Source organism: Rhyacophila brunnea, unplaced genomic scaffold (assembly GCF_057557595.1).
Source record: "Rhyacophila brunnea isolate RB1 unplaced genomic scaffold, BYU_Rbru_1.0 scaffold_13, whole genome shotgun sequence".
NCBI lineage: Eukaryota > Metazoa > Arthropoda > Insecta > Trichoptera > Rhyacophilidae > Rhyacophila > Rhyacophila brunnea.
Window position 1 is genome coordinate 24,984,467 of NW_028232785.1, and position 25,286 is coordinate 25,009,752.

The window sequence follows — 25,286 nt, forward strand, 5'->3', positions numbered from 1 at the left end:
TTCAAGGCACACCTTATTGTTCCCGTACACATTGTCTGGTTTAATATTGAGTAGGGAAACTGAGGTAAAAGATTTGGGTGTATTGTATGATGCAAAGTTCACTATCAATCTGCCAATACTAGATATATAGCAAAATGCTTGCTTTTGTTATGAGGTTTTCAAGATCATTTGAAAACGTCAGAGTGCTATGTATAATATTATACGTGTCATCATTTGTGTGAGTATTTTTGAATATGCCAGCATTATTTGGAGTCTTAACAGGTCCGTCCACGCAATTAAGATGGATTGAGTCCACAATAGATTTCTCTACTTAAGGACATACTACGGATTTTCCCCTTATGATAATGATAATAAAATGACTTTCCCAACTAGTTTTCTTCTAGGTATGCTATCAAAGCAATCCTTGTCAACCCGAAGAGTGACTGTTTTTTAAAATCATTCATTTTTACTTATTCCTGGGTTGATTTACTACTAGCAAATATTAATTTTCATGTTCCCACCATATCACTCGTAACTGTACGGTCTTCATGATACTCCGTCGCAAGGACGGATCTGATGTTTCATGATGCTGTGTATCATGCGATTAACTCATTTGATAGCACCATAAAGGTTGATTTATTTTTCATTACCCTATACCATGTTTGTGGACGTGATAAATAGGGTAAATTTATAATTTAATTGTATTTAGCATTTAAGCATAATACCTACATAAGCAAATATTACTTTCTTGTTATATTGGTTGTTATTTGTAATTAAGTAATAACTTTTACTTTTATAGAAAAATGTCCATGCCTGTTTATCTTAGTTATCTGGTCAACCAGTGATGCGGCACCTCCCCCCCCCCTTGTGGAGGCCATGGATATACCTAGCAAATGATAGCTTTTCCATAACTTTGCATGTAACTCGAATGTAAAACATATATTAGTACAGTAATTTTAGTTAACCGATTAAAGATTTCTTTTATGATACGTCGATAATTAAATGAATCATAAAACAAAACACTTGTTTCAAGTCAATTTTGATGAGATTAACCATCATCATCATAATCAGGGGCGCGACAACCCGGTGTGGGTCCTGGCCTCCTCCAACAGCTCCCTCCACCTGTCCCTATCCAGTGTGGCCGCTTTCCAATTTGGTACCCCTAGAATACGGCAGTCACTGGCAGCTCCATCTAACCAGCGAATCTTTGGCCTCCCTCTTCTTCTAGGTCCTTTTGGATTGCTGGAAATCACTCTCTTTGCCGGTTCATTGTCATTCATACGGTGCACATGACCTAGCGATCGCAGTCTCCTAATCTTAATTGATTGAACTGCGCTGCTATCTTCGTACAGCCCGTAGAGCTCAGCATTATATCTTCTCCTCGAATTGGTGCCATCCCTGATCGGTCCATATATACGGCGGAGAATTTTTCTTTCAAATATGTCCAGGGCTCGTTCATTTCGCAGAGTTCATTTCAGGTTTCCGATGCGTAGGTGAGCACTGGCTTTACAAGTGTCTTGTAAAGAGTGCTTTTAGTTCGGCGAGATAGTAGGCGGGACTTAAAATGTCTTAACAGACCTAAGTAGCATTTATTCGCAGACATGATTCTCTTGCTGATTTCTTCTGTAATATCATTATGTCGAGTTACAAGAGATCCAAGGTATATGAAAGTGTCGACCGTATTAAACTTGTATGCACCAATATCTAACTTTGGTGCGACTTCTCGTGGTGTGACATAGACAGGCATGTATTTAGTTTTTGCCTCGTTTATTTGTAAACCTATTCTTTTGGCAGAGGCTTCTAGTGCTGTGAATGCCTTTTTCAGCGCCAATTCTGATATGGCAATGATGTCGATATCATCGGCATACGCCAGCAGCTGCACAGGCTTAGTAAATATCGTGCCGCTGCCACGGGCATCAAATCTTTGCATCCCGTATCGCCTTTTCTAGCGCAATATTGAAAAGAAGGCATGCCAGAGCGTCACCTTGCCTTAGGCCATTCAGTGATATATATGGCTCAGATATTTCCGCTTGGAGCTTTACCCGGCATTGTACTGGTGTTATTGTCATCTCTACAAGTTTAATAATTTTCGTCGGAATTTCAAATTCTCGCATTGCTTCGTATAACCGGTATCGATTAATGCTATCATAAGCTGCCTTAACATCGATGAACAGGTGATACGTATTAATATTGAATTCAGTGGTCTTTTCTAGAATCTGCCTTACAGTGAATATTTGAGTAACACATGATCTCCCCCGTCGAAAGCCTCCTTGGTAGTGCCCGAGTATTCCTTCTACAATGGGTTCCAGCCGCTGGAATATCAGAATCGACAACAGTTTATATGCAGAGTTAAGGAGTATCACCCCTCTGTAGTTACTACATTTTAGTTGGTCTCTTTTCTTGTGCAGGGGACAAATCAGCCCATCCTTCCAATCCTCTGGCATCTTTTCTGAAGTCCATACTTGGTGGATTAGGCTATGTAAATGTTTGAGCAGGCTTTCTCCCCCACATTTTATTAATTCACTCTGTAGGTTATCTATTCCAGGCAATTTGTTTGTTTTTAACCTTGACATGGCACCTTTCACCCCATTAAATGTCGGTGGTTCTTCGTTATCATCCATGCCACTTTGTACTGATTCCTGGTCATGAGTATTAATGTTAGTGTTGCCGGCATCATTATGGGGGGTATTTAAATGTTGATTAGAGAAACCCACCCACCGGGCAAGAATACGGTGCTTTTCTGTGAGTATCATGCTATTGTCATCCTTGCACATTGTGATACGAGGCTTGAAACCCTTCTAACATTATTAATCTTTATATAGAACAGCAGACTTTCTTGGGCTTCTAGTGTTCTTGGAGTAGGATCATTTTCATTTTTAAATAATCACGTTTCTTTTTCTTGTGTAGTTTCTTTTCGTCATGCCGGCGCTTTTTATACTCATCGTCTGATGCCCGTGTTTTCTTCTGTAGCATCATTAAGTAAGCCTAATTTTTTCTCGTCGTGACTTCGCGGCAATCTTTGTCAAACCATTCTGATCGTTCACCTGTTTTTCGGCGTCCTAAGGAATCATTAGCTGAGGATACTATGGCAGTCTGCATGTCCGGACGCTCATTAGATCCGATCTGTGCCTGTTGTCTATGAAAATATGGTCTATTTGGTTTATTGTGCACCCATCCGGGGATTTCCAAGTTCCCTTATATATATCCTTACGGGGAAACATTGTCCTACCAATAACCATATTTAGTGACTCCTCCCGTCTTATTATGGCACTTAGATCACCGAGTATTATTTTCACATCGTGATTTGGGCAACTGATGTACGTGCTTTCTAATGCATCGTAGAAGTCCTCTTTTTCCTCATCCGACTAATCATCTGTAGGGGCATGTACACTTATAAATGAATATTTGAAGAAACTTCCTTTAATTCGCAGTCGCATGATCTTTGGGTTGACTGGTTCGAACCCAATAATTAAATGTTTCACTCGTTTGCTTACGATGAATCCAGTCCCAAAGTGATGTTCACTATCATGGCAGCTATAGAGTATAGTGCAGTCTCGTTTCTCCATCACTCCTTGACCTATCTATCGCATCTCCTGTAGGGCCGTAATATCACATTGGTATTTTATGAGTTGTTTTGTAAAGAGTTTAAGTGCTCCTGGTCGATAGAGTGATAATGTATTCCATGTTTCAAATCGTATTTCCTTAAAGCGTTTGCCAGGTTGTCTGAGTTTAGTGTCCGGTTTCCGAGGCTGTTGTGGTTTCGTAACAATGTGTTTTTACATTTTTACGGGATGAAGTTGTTAGCCCCACGCTCAACCCCCTTTTAGGAGGGCCATTTCTTCCTTCTCCGTTAGCCCTGAGTACACCTTCCACCAGGGTTGACTACTTGATCTTAGGTGTAGTTGCTCAGGTATCCAGGGTTCACCACGTGGAGGTAGAGATAGGAATTGAGTAGGAGAGGCTATGCGACACTATCAGGATACAGTGTCATGCGGTATGCATGCACTACCCCGTTAGACCCCTGATGAGATTAACCAGTGGCGACTAATGATGTTTAGGATGCAATTTTTGAGGGAGTGCTTTAAAATGTAATTCTTAAAAAATGAGATCGATGCTGTGTTGTTTAGGCTTGAACAAAGCTTTAATTATAACATTTTTAATCCTCAGTTTAATTTTGTTCACTATGGTGCACATTCAATTACAAAAATATTGTACAACATTTTGGCATATTTTATTACGTTATTTATGTAGTCATTGTCATGTTACATTTCACGTGACATGTCTACATTTCAAACGCAGACTTAAATAAATAATGTTAATTAATTAACAACAAAATTTGGCACAACCTTGTTAACAGTGTGTGTCAACCTTTTTTCTAAAACGATGACCGTTAAAAAAAAAGAACCAATTGGGATTCTTCCCGCTTTTTTGAAAGCGTGATGCAAACAAACAACTCATTTCCGACCACAAGATTTCACTCCGGGATTAGATTTAGTGCAGTACGGACGTCATCGGTTAACATATAGAAACAGTTTCAACGCCTTTTGTGCTTCCCCTTCGGACAGGAAGATATAGTTCCAGCCAAGCTGAAATAGCAGCCATCATTTAAAATATAAAAGTTAAGTAATCAAAACCATTTAAAAAATACTCTATGACTCATACCAAACGAACGCTTCTCAAATTTGTATTAAAATTTCTATTTGTTTTTTGTATTAATTTTAAATTTCAATGTAGTACGCTTATCGTACGAAATTGATGGTGTGTAATTAAATAACACTTTTAACAAATTAAGCTGTGTTCTTATTTTTATATTGTTATATTTAATTTGTAAATACACACCTTTCAAGGCGCCCAAAAATTATAATTTAATATTTCAAACGAGTTTACAAATGACATTTTATTCGAGGTAGATAATGATTTATAAGGCATTCTTTACAGAAGGTTAAGTTGGCAGAAAGCCGAAGCTATATGCTTGAGAATAATAGTACTTAATATTTCATGTTTTATCGATTGAATTAGTTGGCACTCCATGTTTAACAATTGTGCATACGATTGTTAAACCATTTCTATTATCATTCTAACGATACTACTTTACACTTTTTTCTTTTTTTTAAATATGACATCGTTTTTAAAAATAAGTAAAATTAGTAAAATATAAAATCTCGTTAGTAGAAGCACCATCCACATTATAAGCTTATCACTAGTTGTAATGACTTAATAGCGATCACAATTAGAAATGCTGTAGCAAAATTATTTCAATTTAAATACTGCCTTCCCTTCACCAGATTAATGAGTAAACCAAATTAAATTGGACTTCACATATATCAAAATATTTCAACATTTTCAACACAGGCATTTAACATACGGGATTGCTAAATCTGATACTAAACATAACTCGGATGCGATAAATTATATATAACAAATCTGAAATAGTTTACTCGGACTAATATGACAACGTCATGCTCTGTAGTCGGCGTGCGATATTCAGCAAATTACTAATTTGTAGGATTTTTTTAAAACATACATCACATCGATTTTTCATTATTGTGTGTCGTTTTATGTCTTTTGAGTCTACACATTTGTATGAATTTTTTAAAACATACATCGCATTGATGTGGTTTTTCACCAGTGTGTATCATTTTATGTGTTTTTAATTCACGGAGTCGAGTGAATTTCTTAAAACATACATCGCATTGATGTGGTTTCTCACCAGTGTGTTTCATTTTATGTTGTTTGAGATGGCTACTACTTCTAAATGTTTTTAAACATACATCGCATTGACGTGGTTTCTCACCAGTGTGTGTCATTTTATGTTGTTTGAGATGACTACTACTTCTAAATGTTTTTAAACATACATCGCATTGATGTGGTTTCTCACCAGTGTGTGTCATTTTATGTTGTTTGAGATGACTACTTCTTCTAAATGTTTTTAAACATACATCGCATTGATGTGGTTTTTCATCATTGTGTGTCGTCTTATGGTATTTGAGATTACAAGTTGTTGTGAATTTTTTGAAACATATATCACATTTATGGGGTTTTTCATTAGTGTGTGTTTTTTCATGTTGTTTTAGATTACAAATTGTTTTGAAATTTTTGAAACATATTTCACATTGATGTGGTTTTTCACCAGTATGTGTCATTTTATGTAGCTTAAATGTACTAATTTGACGATATTTTTTAAAACATACATCGCATTGATGTGGTTTTTCACCAGTGTGTATCATTTTATGTTGTTTGAGATGACTACTAGTTCTAAATGTTTTTAAACATACATCGCATTGATGTGGTTTTTCATCATTGTGTGTCGTCTTATGGTATTTGAGATTACAAGTTGCTGTGAATTTTTTTAAACATATATCACATTTATGGGGTTTTTCATTAGTGTGTGTTATTTCATGTTGTTTTAGATTACTAATTGTTGTGAATTTTTTGAAACATATTTCACATTGATGTGGTTTTTCACCAGTATGTGTCATTTTATGTCGTTTGAGACTACCAATAAATGTGAATTTATTTAAACATACATCGCATTGATGTGGTTTTTGACCAGTGTGTGTCATTTTATGTAGCTTTAATGTACCAAATTGACGATATTTTTTAAAACATACATCACATTGATGTGGTTTCTCACCAGTATGTATCATTTTATGCGTTTTTAGATTACCAATTATTGTAAATTTTTTAAAACATACATCGCAATGATATGGTTTCTCACCCGTAAATACCGAGTGCCCACCACGCTTCGACATTTCAATTGAGCGAATATTGCATTCAAGTTTTTCACCAGTATCCATATCTGACTTGAGCTGTTGCGGAGTTTTGCATGAAATGTAGTGATTGTTTAGATATTGTACCGATTCAAACACTCCACAACAATCTTTGCAAATAAAGTTACGTGGAAAATATGTTACTCTTGTCAACTTAATTCGAACCACCTTCGGTAAATACAATAGGATCTCTGCTTTGACGTCCTGCTCATCTATAGTTATTTCTGAATGCTGCATCATCGTATTTTTGATTTTTTGGGCTGCATGGGCTATTTCGTGTTTGGCCAAGATATTGTCAGCTGTATTCTTTTTGACAACGTTCAGTGGTCTGCTATGGCGAACTGTGAGCTTGGTAGAAACCTACAAAAAGGGTTGGTATATACATTTCCAGAAAAAAAAAAAAAAAAAATACGATTGTGTCCCTAATGTTATATGAATACCCACTATGTTTTGATTTTGCCAGGAAATGTAATTGTTAAATTAAAAGATAAACATGTTAAACCAATTTGACACTGCGCATTCTTTTTGACATTTATGTTTAAAATACTGAGTCAATAAAATGATCGTTAATAAACGCTGTGATATCATAAATTGGTGATAAGTTTATTTAAAGAAACGGATTTGTCAATTGACTTTCAAGGTCATGCGATTTGACAATTTTCTTTGGGGATTCGTGGAAGTCACTGGTTTATGCTGTTAAACCACCAACAATTGACCCATTGGAGGTGAATATTGTTCGTGTTTCCGTGTGTTATTCGTCATATACGGCCAGCTGTGATCGTAAAAAAGTGATCCGAATTGCCATAATTAAAAACAGCTGTGGTCGGCACATGCCCGAAACCATTTTTGCAAGAAGATGTGCATAAGCATAAGCTATTATTTACAATAATTTAAAGTTCTCTCATGGTTAAAAAACATTCTTTTTAATTGAACGTACCTGATATAATGACCTGTATTGTGGATCGGAGCAGCCAGGTTGAGGATACTCAATATTGATTTTGCTGATTGCGCTGTCAACAAATTCCTCTTTGATCACGACTCCCTCATCATCATTCTCAGACTTAATAGTAATAAGACAATTTTCTCGCTTCTGAAAATAAAGACATTTGTAAATAGGCGAAGAATATTTTCCATCTACGTCCGAATACAATAAAAATACGGACATCAGTATCAGAACTGGATTGGTAATGAAGTTTAGATTGTGTATTACAAATAAAAATATTTGTTTGCATATTATAAATAAACGTATCAGAAGAAGGAAATATACAATACATTATTTTCCAACAATAATCAAATCAGAATGTATGAATATAATTATCGTGTACCTGTGAATTATTGTCGAATGTCGACGCATCGTGCATACGTTTATGGTGCTTCAAAATGTCTACAGATGAAAAAAACAGATAACACACGTCACAAACAAAATTTCTATCATAAAATGAAGCTCTGTTTATTTTTAGGCGGACTTCTTTTGCAGAACCAAATGCTACTTCCTGTTTAATGTCTTTTTCGTGAACATCAATTTCACCAAAGTGTGCGGAATGTCCCTCAAACATATAAGGTGCTTTAAAATCCACGTCGGTCTGTCAAGAAATAAAATACAAAAATAAATCAATTAAAATATTTATGACAGTATACAAAAACCAACATAAACAATGGAAAGTTCCGCAACTATGACCATCCAGACGTAGTCAACACAATCAAATAGGCGCGTCAATGGCTTAGTCCACATTATTCCTTCATCGCCCAATTACTCTTCAACTCTTGTGCATGCGCAGAGATGAATGCATTTTAGTGGTTACATTCGTTCATCACAGCTTTCACTTTGTGAAGTCAAATAATATACCTGCGATTTATTTTGTTCGTATAATCTTTATGGGTTATATCCCATAATGCGCAATGTGCCCTATACTCTACTACGAAGCTGCTGGGGTATTGAACAGAAATCGAAACCGGTCGGTTCGCATTACGCTAGTACTTTCATCACAAAATGGCGGCCATTTTCAAACCGATTTGAGGGCCGATGACGCATGCCCTGTGTTCAATTCGTGAGACGCACGGAAAAGTCCCGTGTGTAGACTTGGCTATAGAGGTTTGATTTTTTCGCTGCGCTCATGGCGACGCCCTTATAAACGAAAATTGTGCAGTTCCAAATTACATACTCATCAGCCGACACCCATTGGCTGCATACCGCCTACTACCATTGCGACGTCTGCGCAAGTTTCACGAACTGCCCAAAAATGTGTACGCATAATATTCATCCAAATTTAGCTAAAAGCGTTCCTTAGGTATACCTATGCTAATTCAATTAGGCGCATGACCCTCAGTAGAAGTCAACTCCCTGATTTTTAATATTATAGTTTTTGTCTGAAAGGTTCGTTGTGTAGTTCTGAAGAACAATTATAATATTTTTGTCCCTCACGAAGCCTCAAAGACTCACGAAGTACTAAGAAATAGAACACTACAGAAAATATTTAATCCTGGCCATAAAGAAAATTAAAGACATAAATGGAGGAACCTAATTAGCTCCACATCAATGCAACTAACCCACCAAACCACCATGTACGAAAAAGCAAGGGCATGGTTATTAATTTAAAAAAAAAAAAAAAAAAAATTGTCGCAATGACATGCATGTTTTTTAAATGAAGAAAGGACTAGATGAGTGAGAAAATAAAGTGACAGCATAATGCATTTGACAATGATGATATACTGTTAGTGACGCACACTTAATTTTCCGCCCCTGTAGGGGGCGCTCCCATAAGGAGTAGTGCCTCCCAACCGCTCGGTCTGATCCTGGTAGTCAATGTGCCACCGGTTAGATGATTACGACCCTCGACAAAGCAGAGCAATATTTAATACATGTCAATATAAGTCCCGCAGTTTGCTCTGGCAAGTCCCACCACTTCTCAGAGTGAACTGTGGAAGAGATAAGTCGGTCACAGACCATGTACATAGAGGTAATAAGGTGATAGGATTAAATTTTGATTAACTACATGTTTAGATAAAGGGTTAATTAAGTTAGATTAAATGTAAAATATGATTTGATTTGTAATGTACCTAATGTGTAATATAAATTGTAATATAATAGGTAAATTTAATATAGATATGCAATGGGTTAGTCAAATAATAAAGCGGGATGTATGGACGGGCGTTAGTGGTATATAGTAATTAAGGGATTAAGATAATTAAGGAATAATTAATGTTAATAATATGTGAATCGATATCGCTACATGCACGCGTACATGGCGTGATAATTGTAAACATATGCTCATAGCCTGTTGCGAAGACTCCCATTTGCACATTTTTTGCAATCACAAAGCGTACCAATACACATAGGCAACCATCGAGCCGATTTTAATCGCGATTCCCCGCGCAATCGAATTCATTCGGCATCGATCGAAAAATCCACGGCTGTTCTGCGAACGGCGTTTCCAAATCGGTATTCCGGCAGCTTTCCTGCTCTGGCATACGACGGCGTCTCTGTCGAAACAGAGTCGAAACAGAGTCCCTCTCGCTTGCGCGTATGACCGCATCACGTTCACACACGCCAAGCGACGGGGCGGGAAATCGGATCGATGGTACCTGTTGTTCAAGTCGATCGAGTACCACAATAAGGCACAAGAAACCCTTGATTGACGGAATATGAGTATGTGCTAAGCGATTATTAATGCCTATATGTTTGGTTGACGGAATAACGTCCGTCAACTAGACGTAAGTATGTGCCTGTGGCGATATCGATCTAAAATAGATAAGAATGTAGAAAAGGTTTTGCGACGGGCACGTATATAAATCCATATTGATCAATGTTCCCGGTTGACAATTGTAAATATTAAGCTTTCATTCAATAAGGGGGTTAGTAACCTACAGATTTCATATTCGGAGACCAACGTCCGGGAGGTATTCAGGCCGCCAGAGGGCTTCAAAGTTGGCCCTCCGGCGGGAGTTGGCCGAAGGATTGGTATGCGCTATTGTAGGCCTGGTGCCGCAGATATTCCAATTTCACCACTGGGATATGATGCCTTACCATCCAGGCTAACTCGTGAGCATTCTTGTTTCTGGGTAAGAGGTACCGTCACGCCACCAGGACCTACGGTCCGGCCGCCCCTGTAAACAGCTCTCCCTCAGACATGAGGAACGTCACCACACGGGGGTATGCTGTATCGATGGGAAATTCAAAAACGAATCCGTTGATACCAGATACTTTTACGTACGTGCATTTTTCGCGTGGCTGGGCCAGAAACAAGATACAATTGCTTCATTGGGTAATTAGTCTCAGTACGGAGAAGTACACGAAATACGCAAGTCACGTAAGACCAGTATCGCCCGTTCGAAAGCGGGGTCCGATACCTACAATTTAGTATAGCGGTTCTGCACGTAAATACTACATGCAATTAGCCACCGAACAATTTCCTCTAATTTGCATAATGAAACCGTTACAAGATTTTTGCATCCCCTAAACGTTGGCCGAAGAAATGAAAACAACCCGATTTGAATAAAAAGTCCAGATTTTTGATTCCGGTATCAGTCTTTCTTCGTGCTTCCGACCCTGTGTCTGCGACAGTCGGGAGCATAATTTATTCATCGATTTTTCATACAAGTCCGAAAACTTGAGGAGTAGATCCAGCCGATCTGGAATCACTCCCCCTGAGCCACCCGTCGAGGCTCAAATACTTTTTGGTTAAAACCTCTTGGTAGAGACGTGATACCTATACGTCGCTAAATACCTACTTGTCATTCTGACAGTTCGCAGTTGTGTGAAGTGTCAACCAGCGACTTAGCCGTTTTGAAATTTTTTTGGACCTGGTTCTCAAACTTTCGCTTCAGTGCCCCGTGCCCTCGTAATTTCGTCTACATAATAATAAATAGTTAATTATAAATAATTAATTAATAAGTAATAAATAATAAGTGAATTAATTTTAATAATTAATTACCCTATAATAAATTGAACCTTTTCTAACTTTTGTGGTTTTCGGATATTAATAAAATCGAACTTTTTCTAACTTTTTGTGGTTTTTCGGATATTAATAAATCGAACTTTGATACAGTGACTATTCTTTTATTGACTTTAATATTGTGTCTGCCTGCTCTTCCTCATTGATGTACCTCCACTTCCGGCATCAAGCTAGCCAAGAATTCGGAGGCCTACATTAGCATGACTGAAAATTTAACCACTAGGTTACTCCAGCATTAGCTCGAGCGATAAAACAGTATTTTATTGTCTTTGCCGTGTTACCAGAATACTCGCAGTTCTAAAAACATATGGACTGAAAGTCGTAACTCGCAACGATCGTCGCCGAATACAGCGGCGATATAATCGCTTGCATTCGCCGGTTGCCGTTGTTGCGTGAATGTTCGGAGGAGGGTTTATTGATCGATACAAGAATAAAATAACACTTATTTAAAGATGAATGCGTGAGATTATAAATGATACGGGTGAACTGGTGGAATGATGGTTGACAACGTCGAGTGGATGACTCGTGACGATAGCAATGCGTCGCGTGATGGACTCAATGAGTCGTGTGAGGATCCATGCGTTGTTCTTCCAATTTATACAAATGCAGTAGGTACATATTATATTTCAAAAGATATTGTTGCAATTAACCAAAAGAAATAAACCATAATGATTGAGTTATGATTTAGACAAAACATACCTACATATTATTAAAGTGTGTCACTCATTAACTATGGTATGATTGCTACACTACTTAAGATCATCAATTATCAATATTTACTTGGTATCAACCGATATATTACCTACCTACACAAGGAATTATAAACTTAGATCTTGGTAAAAGAAGTGCATATGTCAACATTTACTTGTCAATCAATTATCGATATATCGACTTTTCCCAAGGTCCAGAAATATATTATGATTTATTTACTATATTGAAGTAAATAATGATATTTCGCTTAACTTTTAATATTAGGTAATGTCTAAAAACTGAAAATTACGTAACAAAACCTTTGTAATATAAGGGATTGACAGAACAAGATAGATATCTAACTAATTAGAATTATAATCATATCGTATGTATGTAGTTTTAACATTAAATTATTTAAAACTAATAAAGGCATCCCATAAATTTGTATTGAATCTAATTGGAACACCACTGTTAATGTACCTAGGTATATATACAATACACTCTACGAACATGTCATTCGATTAAATGTTATAAAAACACATGTTTTAAGAACAACGGCTCACGAAGAAGTGTCTCACGGTGAACTGCATGCGTACAACTTACAAAAATAATACCTAGTCAATTGACTATGGTTATTAGTGTTAATTCGATGCACTTTGTCACTTGACTGTCAGTCAACAACAGACTATTTTACTAAAGTATTCTAGTAACGTGATTAGTAGGTAAATATTTATTTATACATTACCTACTGATTTAGTAAATAGAAAGAAAACTCCACTGTATAAACCCTTTTGTTACTTCCGATTGTAAAACAACATGACCCAGCAGTTGTTAACCTTGAAGTATAGTGGTTTAGAAATGGAATGCGCACTTTCAAACAAAATAATGAATACCCTAGCCTAAACAAATTGGGAATCAACTTACTTCATTTAAATGGATACTTTTTCTGTCATCGATATTTTCCTGTTTGAACGAAACGTCAAAGCGACCCCTGCTGTTGAATTGATTTGTGTCAATCCATTGGTATGCACCGTCGCCGATCACCTCTGCCGTTTCGTCAGGCAATACGTCTTCATCAATAGTTTCGGTTTTAACTTCCATTTTATGCAGTATCTAATATCAAAATCTGTCAAATACCTAACGTCACAATCTCGGTCGTCGCGTCATTGTCTAAATACGTAATATAATTTAGCTTCTAACATAGACATTAGAACTTGGACCGTCTGGCACGAATTATAGATGCAAGAGCAACAACCCGACCGCACATGCTGAAGGCCCGCGACGAAAGAGAGGGAATTGTAAATCTCAGTCAGTGTTGCCATCTTTTTGTGACCGAATTAAAGTACCCACGTGATCGTTGAAAATGACGTGAAATAATATTTTTGCTTCTTACAAAAAAAATAACGAAGAATTTGAGAGAAACCGTGACCCCTGTATATTTAGGCACGTCTTCTGACCATACACAGATACCGACGAATTCAAGAAATTTCATTTTAAATACCTAATTAAAGTCAAATGTTTTTTTATAGTTTTTTTCGACTACATGGTGATCTTACCTACTATAAGATTATTTAAACAACTATCTCAGATAATATTTCCTGCCTTGTAGTCTATTAAAAATAAGTAACTTACTTTATTTTATTATCGCAAACGCCGAACCTTTGTATGTTATAACCATAGATATACCTAACTACCTAGGTATGCATAGTTTTAATGGTTACCAATGTGTTTGAGTGGAATGTCACCCATGTCATTATACAATATTATTGTTAAGGTATTTTGTGAAAAATAAGTAAAATAAAACGGATACTCTAGATGAATTTGAAGCTGCTATAGACGTGTAGCAATGTTTTGATTTGGCAATCTTGCACCGAAGCATCCTAGCCGCAAACATTTTTTTAAAACGAGAAAATTCTGACAATGCCAGCAGCATTGTGAAGGTCATTTACATATATTTTTTTTTATTTTACAACGTTTTTCTTCGCTCGTATTCTTATTTGTCCGGTACAAATCTTGCAATCAATTTTAAACTAACTTCTCGACTAGCTAGACATTTTAACTTTTAGAATAGGTAGGTATATCAGAACACGATGCCAATGCATTTTTCAATACTTCCCTAACTTCGGCCGGTTTTTTAACAGAAAGTCGTTTTGCCACCAAAATATCCACCAATATGAAGTCTTATAGATCTTATGAAATGCACAATGATAGTGTTTAATTTTATTTATATTGAAGTAATACCCTTTTCATACTAAATAATACAATAAATAACTATTTTTTATATAGACGAAGTTACGGCACGATTCCCTAACTTCGCCTAATGTGTTTTAGTAGGTACAATAAAAAAATATTGTCTATGGATACTCACGAAATCTATTAAAAAATAGCCTTAAGCAAATTCAGGTCTTATGGTAGAGACAATTTGACATATTTTAAAGAAATATCTACGTTGGCGAAGATAGGAATCACTTCAATGACTGTTTCATACAACCTACCAATTTACGCTAGGGCTGCCAAAACCCAAAGCATTATAGTATCATTTTTATGTGTTGATTTACATAGTAAATTTTTAATAAAGGAAATATGAGAAAAATTGTTAACTGGTGATTCAAAGTGATGAATAGTTTTTAGTCTAAAAACAATAAAAATAAAAAAAACACATTTATTTCAAGAAAATCGTTTTTTTTGTGACAACCCTAAAGCCAGGGGAAGTGTAGGAACAAGTAGTTCAAAAAACATAGCCTGACATTGCATACTCAAATAATTGATGTTTTATTATAAATATCGGAAATCGCACGTTACATTTGGCAAGCAGACTATATCACTATATTATATTAAAAATATGAAGAACCTACCTCTACAAGATTCGTAGAAATCAGCAAAAGTTCAGAGGTATTCCGAAAAAATCTCTTCAAACCGGACTCGAAAAAACGGTACTAACACAAACACGGCGAAAATAATGGCGGTTTGAAAATTGTGTGGTGACAGGACGAATATTATTTTTAAAATCGCCTCAGTGACTTAAAGTGGTGCAATAGTAAAATATGAGTTTTTAGTGTTTAATTGATTTAGGTGAAGTTAGGGACACTTGGCGAAGTTAGGGGGTTTTACGGCATCTTTAAGTAGAATTGAATTCGTTTTCTGATAATTCTGTTTAGTATGAAAAGTTATTTCGACACCATTATTGGTTGCTGGGGTCCTAGCAACTAAAATAATAAAATATACGTGCGTTACTATGGAAATCAATATGACATGTCAAAATGACATTTCTATATTATTTCTATCAAAAACATTTTTTTTTGATCGTTTAAGCTAGTCAAATCAAGTATAATTATATGAATCAACAGACAACAGAAGTTGTATATAAAAAGTTCTTTTTATCTTGTAATTATTTATTATGCACTCAAAGGCTAGTTATGCAACAAACTCTCGAATTTATCATTTCTTTGAATTATTTGATTGTTACCGACTGTTGGAACCATTGGAACAAAGTTAAGTGAGATATTGAAATTTTTAGTTTTAGGTTGGTATCGATGTAACAATGCATTTGACATCGGTTTTTTCTTTTCTTTGACTACATCAATAAGATACTTACCTATTAATGTTCGATTATATCAGGTGTGAGAGTTACATCTATAATAAGCCAATTTCAATACGTCCTACCTACCTAGTTAATAATAATGACATTTTTTAGTTTGTCACGTTAAAGTGGTACTTACTTAACATACATACCTACTTACGACCTTTCGGAAGCTTCGGCCCGGTTTTTTTTTTACTCAGGTTGTATGACGGTCCGGCCTTAAACTACCCTGCTTCAGAACTTTGGTCCATTGTGATGATTTTTACAAAATATTATCTATTTATTTCGTGAGGTGCTTAAGTTTTGTTATGCGCCATGAAATAAAGTACACCGCTATTTGTATAATATTTGAGACTGATTCTGAACAAGACAGAAGGTACAGCAAATCAGTTAAGAAGTTCCACAACCAGGTTGGTTATATTATTAAAGGTTCCCAGACGTCGTCATTTTACCTGGACAAGTCCTCTTTTCTTAATTCAATGACATTTTTATCAAACACTAAATAATAATTCGTCCTCTTTTTCCTATGAACATTACTTTATGCTTCTATTTTGTACAATATTCAGCACACCATCGTCGCCAATTTGTTGATTACCTACCATGGGAATGAATCGCGGAGTTTTAGAACAAACTCTGGTATTCCTCAAGGCTCAAATCTTCGCCCAAATTTATTTATTTATATATTATATTTCGATTATATTGTCACAGCTATATCTACCCATTTCTTCTTGTTTGCTATTCGCAGATGGTCTTTAACCTGTTCGAACGATTATAACCCCATTATGCTGTGCAGTCCGATCTAGATGGTATTTCGCAATGGTCTATTTTGAATAAATTTGAATTTGCTGCCTCCAAATTATATAGGAATTATTATTTCGTTCTGTCGTTCAAGGCACACCTTATTGTTCCCATACACAATGTCTGACATAATATTGAGTAGGGTAACGGAGATAAAAGATTTGGGTGTATTGTATGATACGAAGTTCACTTTCAATTAGCATAATATTCTTCATAACAGTACTACATCTAGCATTGTAGATCTAGAATCGCTAAAATTGAAGGCAGTTTGATGCAATGGAGGTAGATAGCGAGTCAAGTCATACTCAAATATTTGTTTTCATCTACTAAGAATACAAATTAAAGTTGAAATTTGTTTAGTTTTTGTTAAATTTAGGTAAAACCTGCCGAGACCAAAAGATAACAATATAGGTGGGGTGTGAAAATCCTACAAAAATAATACACTTATGTAGGATCTCCGCAGCCTATCTCCACCATTCGTTAGGGGGTTTTCAAAAGGTGTACATTTTACAAGGTAAAATTAAGCGTATTAAGTGTATTTTTAGGTATATATATTATATATGTGGTACACTTTAATTATGAAGTCGAGTATTGACACAATAATAAAAAAAGCTTTGCACATCACATATTTAAAATTCTAATATTCCTGTAGTTAAGTAGCTTTTACTATTGTAGAATAATGTGCATGCCTGTTTATCTCAGTTATCTGGTGAACCTGAGATGCGGCTCCCCCCCAACCTGTTGGAGGCCATGGATATACCTACCAATATGATTGCTTTTCCATAATTTTCGCATGTAAAACATATATTAGTTCTGTAATTTCAGTTGACCGATTATAGATTTCTTTTATGAAATGACGATAAATAAATAAATCATAAAACAAAACACTTGTTTCAAGCCAATTTTGATGAGATTTAACAGTGGGGACTGGTGATGTTTAGGATGCAATTTTTGAAGGAGTGCTTTAAAATTAAATTAATCAAAAATGAGATCGATGCTGTGTTGTTTCTGATTGAACATAGCTTTATTTATAACATTTCTAATCCTTATTTTAATTTTATTCACTATGGTGAACATTCAATTATAAAAATATTGTACAACATTTTGGCATATTTTATTATGTTATTTATGTAGTCGTTATTAAAAATTAGTAAAATACAAAATCTTGTTAGTGGGTGCACACTTAACATTATAAGCTTATAACTAGCGACCATGACTTAATAGCGGCCACTTTTATAAATAAACATTTCGCGTTTAGTCAACACACACCTATACTAGTTTACACCATGACTTAAACGCAAAATCACTCGGATGCGAAAAATTAATATTGATAAATCTGTAATAGCTTATTTGGACTAATATGACAACGTCATGCTCTGTGGTCGGCGTGCGATATTCAGCAACTTACTAATTTGTAGGATTTTTTTAAAACATACATCACATCGATTTTTCATTATTGTGTGTCGTTTTATGTCTTTTGAGATTACTTATTTGTAGGATTTTTTTAAAACATACATCACATCAATTTTTCATTATTGTGTGTCGTTTTATGTCTTTTGAGATTACTTATTTGTAGGAATTTTTTAAAACATACATCGCATTGATGTGGTTTCTCACCAGTGTGTATCATTTTATGTTGTTTGAGATGACTAATTCGTAGGAATTTTATTAAACATACATCGCATTGATGTGGTTTTTCACTACGGTGTGTCATTTTATGTACTGTGAGTGTACCAATACTTACAAATTTTTTTAAACATACATCGCATTGATGTGGTTTTTCATCATTGTGTGTCGTTTTATGTCTTTTGAGATTACCTATTTCTAGGAATTTTTTAAAACATACATCACATTGATGTGGTTTTTCACCAGTATGTGTCAATTTATGTTTTTTGAGACGATTAATTTGTTGGAACTTTTTATAACAGACATGGCATTGATGTGGTTTTTCACCAGTGTGTGTCATTTTATGTTTTTTGAGATCACTGAATTGTAGACATTTTTTTAAACATATATCACATTTATGTGGTTTCTCTCCAGTGTGTGTCATTTTATGTATTGTGAGTTGACTATTCCTTACAAATGTTTTTAAACATTCATCGCATTGATGTGGTTTTTCACCAGTGTGTTTCATATTATGTTTTTTGAGTAAACCGATACTTATAAATTTTTTTAAACATACATCACATTTATGAGGTTTTTCAACATTGTGTGTCGTTTTATGTTTTTTGAGATTACTTTTTTGCAGGAATTCTTTAAAACATACATCGCATTGATGTGGTTTTTCACCAGTGTGTGTCATTTTATGTATTTTGAGTACACCAATACTTACAAATTTTTTTAAACATACATCACATTGGTGAGGTTTTTCACCGGTGTGAGTCATTTTATGTAGTTTGAAACTACCAATTTGACGAAATTTTTGTAAACATAAGTCGCATTGATGTGGTTTCTCTCCAGTATGTGTCATTTTATGTCGCTTTAATATGCCAATTTGACGAAATTTTTGTAAACATATATCGCATTGATGTGGTTTCTCACCGGTATGTATCATTTTATGTCGCTTAAGTATACCAATTTGGCGAAATTTTTGAAAACATACATCGCACTGATGTGGTTTATCGCAATTATGTGTAATTCTATGTATTTTGAATTCACCAATTCCCATGAAATATTTAAAACATACATCGCAATGATATGGCTTCTCTCCCGTACAAACCGTGTGCCCATCACGCTTTGACATTTCAATTGAGCGAATATTGCATTCAACAAGTTTTTCACCAGTGTCTTTATCTGACTTAAGCTGTCATGATTGTTGCATGAAATGTAGTGACTGTTTAGATGGTGTACCGATTCAAACACTCCACAACAATCCTTGCAAATAAAATTACGTGAAAAATATGTAACTCTTGTCAACTTAATTCGAACCACCTTCGGCAAATATAATCGGATCTCTGCTTTGACGTCCTGCTCATCTATAGTTATCTCTGAATGCTGTATCATCGTATTTTTGATTTTTTGAGCTGCATAGGCTATTTCGTGTTTGGCCAAGATATTGTCAGCTGTATTCTTTTTAACAACGTTCAGTGGTTTACTATGGCGAACTGTGAGCTTGTTAGAAACCTACAAAAAGGGTTGGTATATTGAATTCAAGAAAATAAAAATAAATAAAACATGATTGTGTTCCCAAATGTTATACAGATGTGTTTTGTAAGGTACCATGTGTTTTGACAGTTAATTTTTATATATGAAGGGTGTTTCTTCTGCATAGATAAAACTTACGATAGGGTTTACCATTTAACCGATCTGTGACAATGCGCTCACTAGTTAACATTTATTTTGTGATTTGTATACCTATTGTGAAAAGTCAAAACAAAGTCAGTACAAAATTATCCAAATGTAATTTGAAAATCAGACGCAATTTGCCTCCAGCGATGATGCTTATTTTTGCTTACCGTCCCACATGCCCAACGTACGTCAAAATGGAGTTTTTATGGTATTTTAAAAGCATTAGCCTGAACATTCCTTAAACGTTCTAAATAATCTATTAATATAATTTTGAAGCCTTAATATCCTTTATATTTATTTTAAGCATTTGATAAAGTATTTTTATTACATAACATAGTATTCGTTTAAACCTCTCGATCTAAAGTTTTAGAATATAGTAATATTTCAGTACGTGCATGTGCAGTGGTGTTAAGATGTTTAAGGTTTATTAATTTTTAAACGCATTTATAAAACCATTAGTAAAATTAATGAAATAATATAAATAAATATAAATATTAATAAATAAATAAATAAAATAATATTAAATAAATATAAATATAAAAATAAATAAAATTAGTGAAATATTTACGATAAAAAATTATATTTTATAATCTCTGTGATCTATCTAAGATGTGAAATAATTTTCAATAGGCTTCTTTAAGAAGTAAATATGTCTATTTTAGTTAACCTATACTATTCAAGTCTAAATAAAGCACTTAAATATATACAAAATAAAAAGGACTTTTTATATACCACGTTTTTTAATTTTCTGTTGAATCATATAAACTTGACAATTCTATGTATTAATATAAACTTTTTATTGTACTTGATAGAAATATTGAATAAATATTATAGAATACTGAAATGTCATTTTGACATTTCATATTACTTAATTTCCATAGTAACTCACATATTAATAATTTAGTTGCTCGGACCCCCTTAGCAACCGACAATAATAACTTTCCATACAAAGCAGAATTAACTGAAAATGAATTCAAATCTACTTAAAAATGGCTAAAAGTATTAAAAGAATGCATTGTCGTCGTGTTCTGATATATTCTAAAAGTTTCAAATGTCAAGCTAGTCGGGAAGTTAGTTAAAAATCTTTAATCGTCCAATAGAAATCTTGGACGAACAAGAAAAAATCTGTACCGGACAAACAAGAATACGAGCTAATAAAAACGTGGTAAAATACGTAATAAAACCAACGAAATATGAGGGAATGACAGAAGACAACTAAATGAAGGTACCTTACATAATAATTAAAGCCATACCGTATATACTTATGTAGTGTTGACATTAAATTATTTAAAACCAATAAAAACATCGTATTGAATCTAATTGGAATATTGCAATGTATGTACACCGACGGTGGCCGCGTGGCTTAAGCATTGGACTATCACGCCGTTGGTCCCAGGTTCGAATCCTGAGCCTACATATTGTATTTGAATTTGTGTACTTACGGTTTGGACCTAATAGGTTGAGCAAGTGGCTGACATCCATTTCTCGTAAAAAACAAAAATCTGTTATGCAAACATCTACTCTGTGGAGGCCCATATGATCATATTAGCTTTGGACATGGTCGGAATGATGAATGAAAATATTTATGTACAATACACTCCACGGTGAAATGTTCAACGAACAACATGTCAGTTGAATTACATGTTATAAGAACACATGTTTTAATAATAACGGCTCACGAAGAAGTGTCTCACGGTGAACTGCATAAGTACAACTTACAAAAATAATACTTGGTTAATAGTATTAATTCGATGCACTTGTCTATTGCCGACTCAAGTAGAAAGCCGATAGATTCACAACGACTGGTCCTACTTTTTCCGCCTCTCCCGTTGTTGTCGATTGCCGCGTCCGTCGTGTTCACACATGGAATGGTTTGATTTGGATAGATGAGTCACATGATAAATAATACACTAGCATTAACACACATTCTACAAATGTAATGCATAGATCAATCCTACATATTTGTTGGAAATCAATATTACCACCGGTTTTTGTGTGAAGGATTAGTCTGACTTTGACAGCTGATGAATAACAGGAATGTATATTATTTATTATTAATACTGATAGTTAGACACTTTGATATTAGACAATATATTTATTGGCTAGTGGTCACTTATGGCTGTGAGACTTGACTCAAAACGAGGAAAACAAATTAGCTGTCTTCGAGCGAAAAATACTCCGCAAAATCTTTGGACCCACATTGGAAAATGGGAACTACAGAATAAAAATGAGCCACGAGTTGGAAGAGCTGATTGAACAGCAAACAATCATAAGATACTTTAAGTCCAAAAGACTACGATGGGCGGGACATGTGAAGAGAATGCCTGAAGTTAGAGCGCCAAGGATCATGACGAAGTGGCTACCCCAACGGAAAAGACCCAGAGGCCGTCCAAGAAGGAGATGGGCTGACGCCGTAGAAGTGGACTGGCTTCATATAGGAAGACCCGGTAACTGGAGAAGTGTGGCGAGAGACCGGAGTGAGTGGAGAGCGGTTGTGGAGCAGGCCAAATCCCACCCCGGGATGTAGCGCCATGGAAGAAGAAGTTAATATATTTGATGTGAAATTTTTTATAATTCAAATTGAAACGAGAAATGGCGAATCAATATGTCAAGCAATCTGGGATCTGATTTTGACAGCTGAAAAGTGGACCACTCGTTGCTTGTGCAAAAAGTTATGCTCAGGCTTTATTAATCTAAAGATGGCGGTGACTTCTCACTTGACTCTCGGTCAACAACAGACTATTTTGCAAAAGAATTCTGGTAACGTGATTGGTAGGTCCTAAATATTTACTTTTACATTTCCTACTTCGGATTTTAAAACAATATGGTCCATCAATATTTGTTAACCTTGAAGAATAGTCATGTTTAGGTACTTTCGTTTAGAAATTGAGAACGCGCTTTTAAACAAAATTATTAATACCCCGCCTTAACAATTTGGCAATCTACATACCTCTTTTATGTGGAATTTTTTGCTGTCGTCATCGATATTTTCCTGTTTGACCGAAACGTCAAGTCGAACCTTGCTGTTGAAGTGATTTGTGGCAATCCATTGGTATGCACCGTCGCCGATCACCTCTGCCGTTTCGTCAGGCGATACGTCTTCATCCATAATTTCGGTTTTAACTTCCATTTTATGCAGTAGTTAATATCAAAATCTGTCGCATTAATGTCTAAATTCGTGATATAATTTCACTTCTAACATTGACATTAGAACTTCGACCGTCTGGCACGAATTCTAGATGCAAGAGCAACAACCGACCTCACACGCCGAAGGTCCGCGACGAAAGAGAGGGAATCAGTGCTGCCATCTTTTCAAAGTGGAATTATAGTACAGAGCCTCCAAAATTATAGTATTTGGGGGAAAAATATAGTACGCGTTCTGTTGAATATGTATAGGTTTTCTGTTTCCCAGAAAAAAAAATAACGGAGAATTTGAGAAACTCCGAGACCCCTTTTTAATTAAGTACCTCTTCCAAACAAAAATGCTTACCGTAGAATTGAAGAAATTTCATTTTAAACATATAAACCAAAGTCAAAGGGATTTTTTTACGTTTACCGAGCATTTTTTTCCAAGTTCTCCAAATCTTCTTCTATTGCAAAATTTTAGTACTTTCTACCAATTTATTGAACGAAAATATCGAAATTTTAGTGCTTTTTACATATTTTTTCCGATATTTAAAATAATTATAGTATTTTGGGCGTACTATACCTGTTTTATATCGTACATAGTACGCGGACTAAAATTATAGTACAAATACTATAATTATAGTACGGTTAGCAACGCTGGAGGGAATCGAATATCGCAGTCAGTGTTGCCATCTTTTTGTGATTGAATTATATTAGTACGTATCATATTATTTATGCGGAAAATGTATAGGTCATGGCCTCTATAAGGGGGGGGGGGCTGACAGGGCTCTATCCAAGGGGCCCGGGTTCAGGGTGAGCCCGGCGTGGCAGTTCGACCACATAATTGAGATAAATACACATCGTAATTTTGCTCTTATAGTAAAAAAAAAGTCACCTGCGACACTTTTTTACTTCAAGGTTATTACACAATTTGAAATAGGTATAATTATGGTTGCGCAATGCAATTAATGGTTATTGTGTGATGATACTCGACAACTCCATAATTAGATGTGTCAAAAATCACTAAAAATAGGTAGGTACACTGATTTTTTGTTGACTCCAACTTTTGCCTTTAACTTTAGTAATAGGTAGGGGGCCGTTTTTTATTCTTTTTACAATCTACTTTTACGGGTATTCAAAATCATATTATTTTGGGCGAAGGTACTTACTATACCAACCTGTTTTATATCGTATAATATAGTACCTACGCAGACGAAAATGATACCTAGTCCAAATAGTATAATAAATTAATTAATTATAGTACCTACGGCTGGCAGCACTGTTTCAGACAGTATGCAGGATTATTCTATTTCACATTTATTATTATTATGATTTCACGTGAATGCTGATATATTTTTTTATATTATTGTATGGTAGGTACCTATTGTTTTATTATAATAATATTTCTTCGGTTATTAATGTCATGTTGTGAACGTCTAAAATTAATAAGGTAGATAGGTACCTACCCATATTAATGTTCACTATATTACATAAAAATAAATAAAATTTCAATTTCAATTCACTTTTTTTAATTGTCTATCTATACTTGTCTTTCGATAGGGGTACAATATTCGAATTTTGTCTACACAACACGCTAATGGTGTCTGTTTATCTAAAAACTTGAATGGTGATAATTTATTTGTTTTTATAAATCGAAATGCCATATTATTAATATTGTAAACGTAATAATTGACAATGTCCACAATATGCTTTTACTAAATAAATTATTATATTTTTCAATGAACTGAGGAAAAGGAATATTTATCAGGTTGAATTTTGACATTAGCATCTGGCAACTATGCTATTATCACACAGCGTTGCCATGTCTACTGAAATTTCAGTAGATCTACTGATATTTTTGGCAATATACTGAATCTACTGATATTTTCTGAAATCTACTGATATTCCTTCATTTCACAAAATTCCCACCAGCCGGGAAAAAAACTAGACATTTTTGAAAACTTGGGAATCTGCGGCCCGCGGCGAATTTTTTCTCCTAAAAAAACGAGCCGACCATGAAAAATAGGGAACCTGCGGCCCGCGGCGAAATATTTTTCATAAAAAAAACAAGCCGACTATGAAAAATTGGGAACCTGCGGCGCG

The 25,286-nt window shown here is 35.0% G+C and overlaps 2 protein-coding genes across 2 annotated transcripts; both read right to left on the bottom strand.

Moving 5' to 3' along the window:
- Window positions 1-4,194: 4,194 nt before the first annotated feature.
- On the bottom strand, window positions 4,195-13,637 carry LOC147077034 (uncharacterized). The gene is made up of 4 exons (XM_085940665.1): window positions 13,316-13,637; window positions 8,075-8,332; window positions 7,687-7,839; window positions 4,195-7,109 (listed from the first exon to the last, which is right to left on the bottom strand). Exons 1-4 carry the CDS (start codon window positions 13,490-13,492, stop codon window positions 5,505-5,507), a joined length of 2,193 nt encoding a protein of 730 aa, XP_085796791.1. The 5' UTR covers window positions 13,493-13,637; the 3' UTR covers window positions 4,195-5,504.
- Window positions 13,638-17,768: 4,131 nt separating this feature from the next.
- LOC147077035 (uncharacterized) lies at window positions 17,769-23,327 on the bottom strand. Its single transcript, XM_085940666.1, has 2 exons — window positions 23,008-23,327; window positions 17,769-19,892 (listed from the first exon to the last, which is right to left on the bottom strand). The coding sequence occupies exon 2, from the start codon at window positions 19,510-19,512 to the stop codon at window positions 18,286-18,288; it is 1,227 nt and encodes a 408-aa protein (XP_085796792.1). The 5' UTR covers window positions 19,513-19,892; window positions 23,008-23,327; the 3' UTR covers window positions 17,769-18,285.
- Window positions 23,328-25,286: the final 1,959 nt, after the last annotated feature.

Excerpts from the sequence above, each read along its gene's own strand:
- LOC147077035 (XM_085940666.1), bottom strand. The coding sequence starts at position 19,512 with ATGTCAAAGCGTGATGGGCACACGGTTTGTACGGGAGAGAAGCCATAT.
- LOC147077034 (XM_085940665.1), bottom strand. The coding sequence starts at position 13,492 with ATGGAAGTTAAAACCGAAACTATTGATGAAGACGTATTGCCTGACGAA. Across the intron at positions 7,840-8,074 it reads CATTCGACAATAATTCACAG|AAGCGAGAAAATTGTCTTAT; the intron begins GTACACGATAAT and ends CTTTATTTTCAG. Across the intron at positions 7,110-7,686 it reads AATACAGGTCATTATATCAG|GTTTCTACCAAGCTCACAGT; the intron begins GTACGTTCAATT and ends CCCTTTTTGTAG.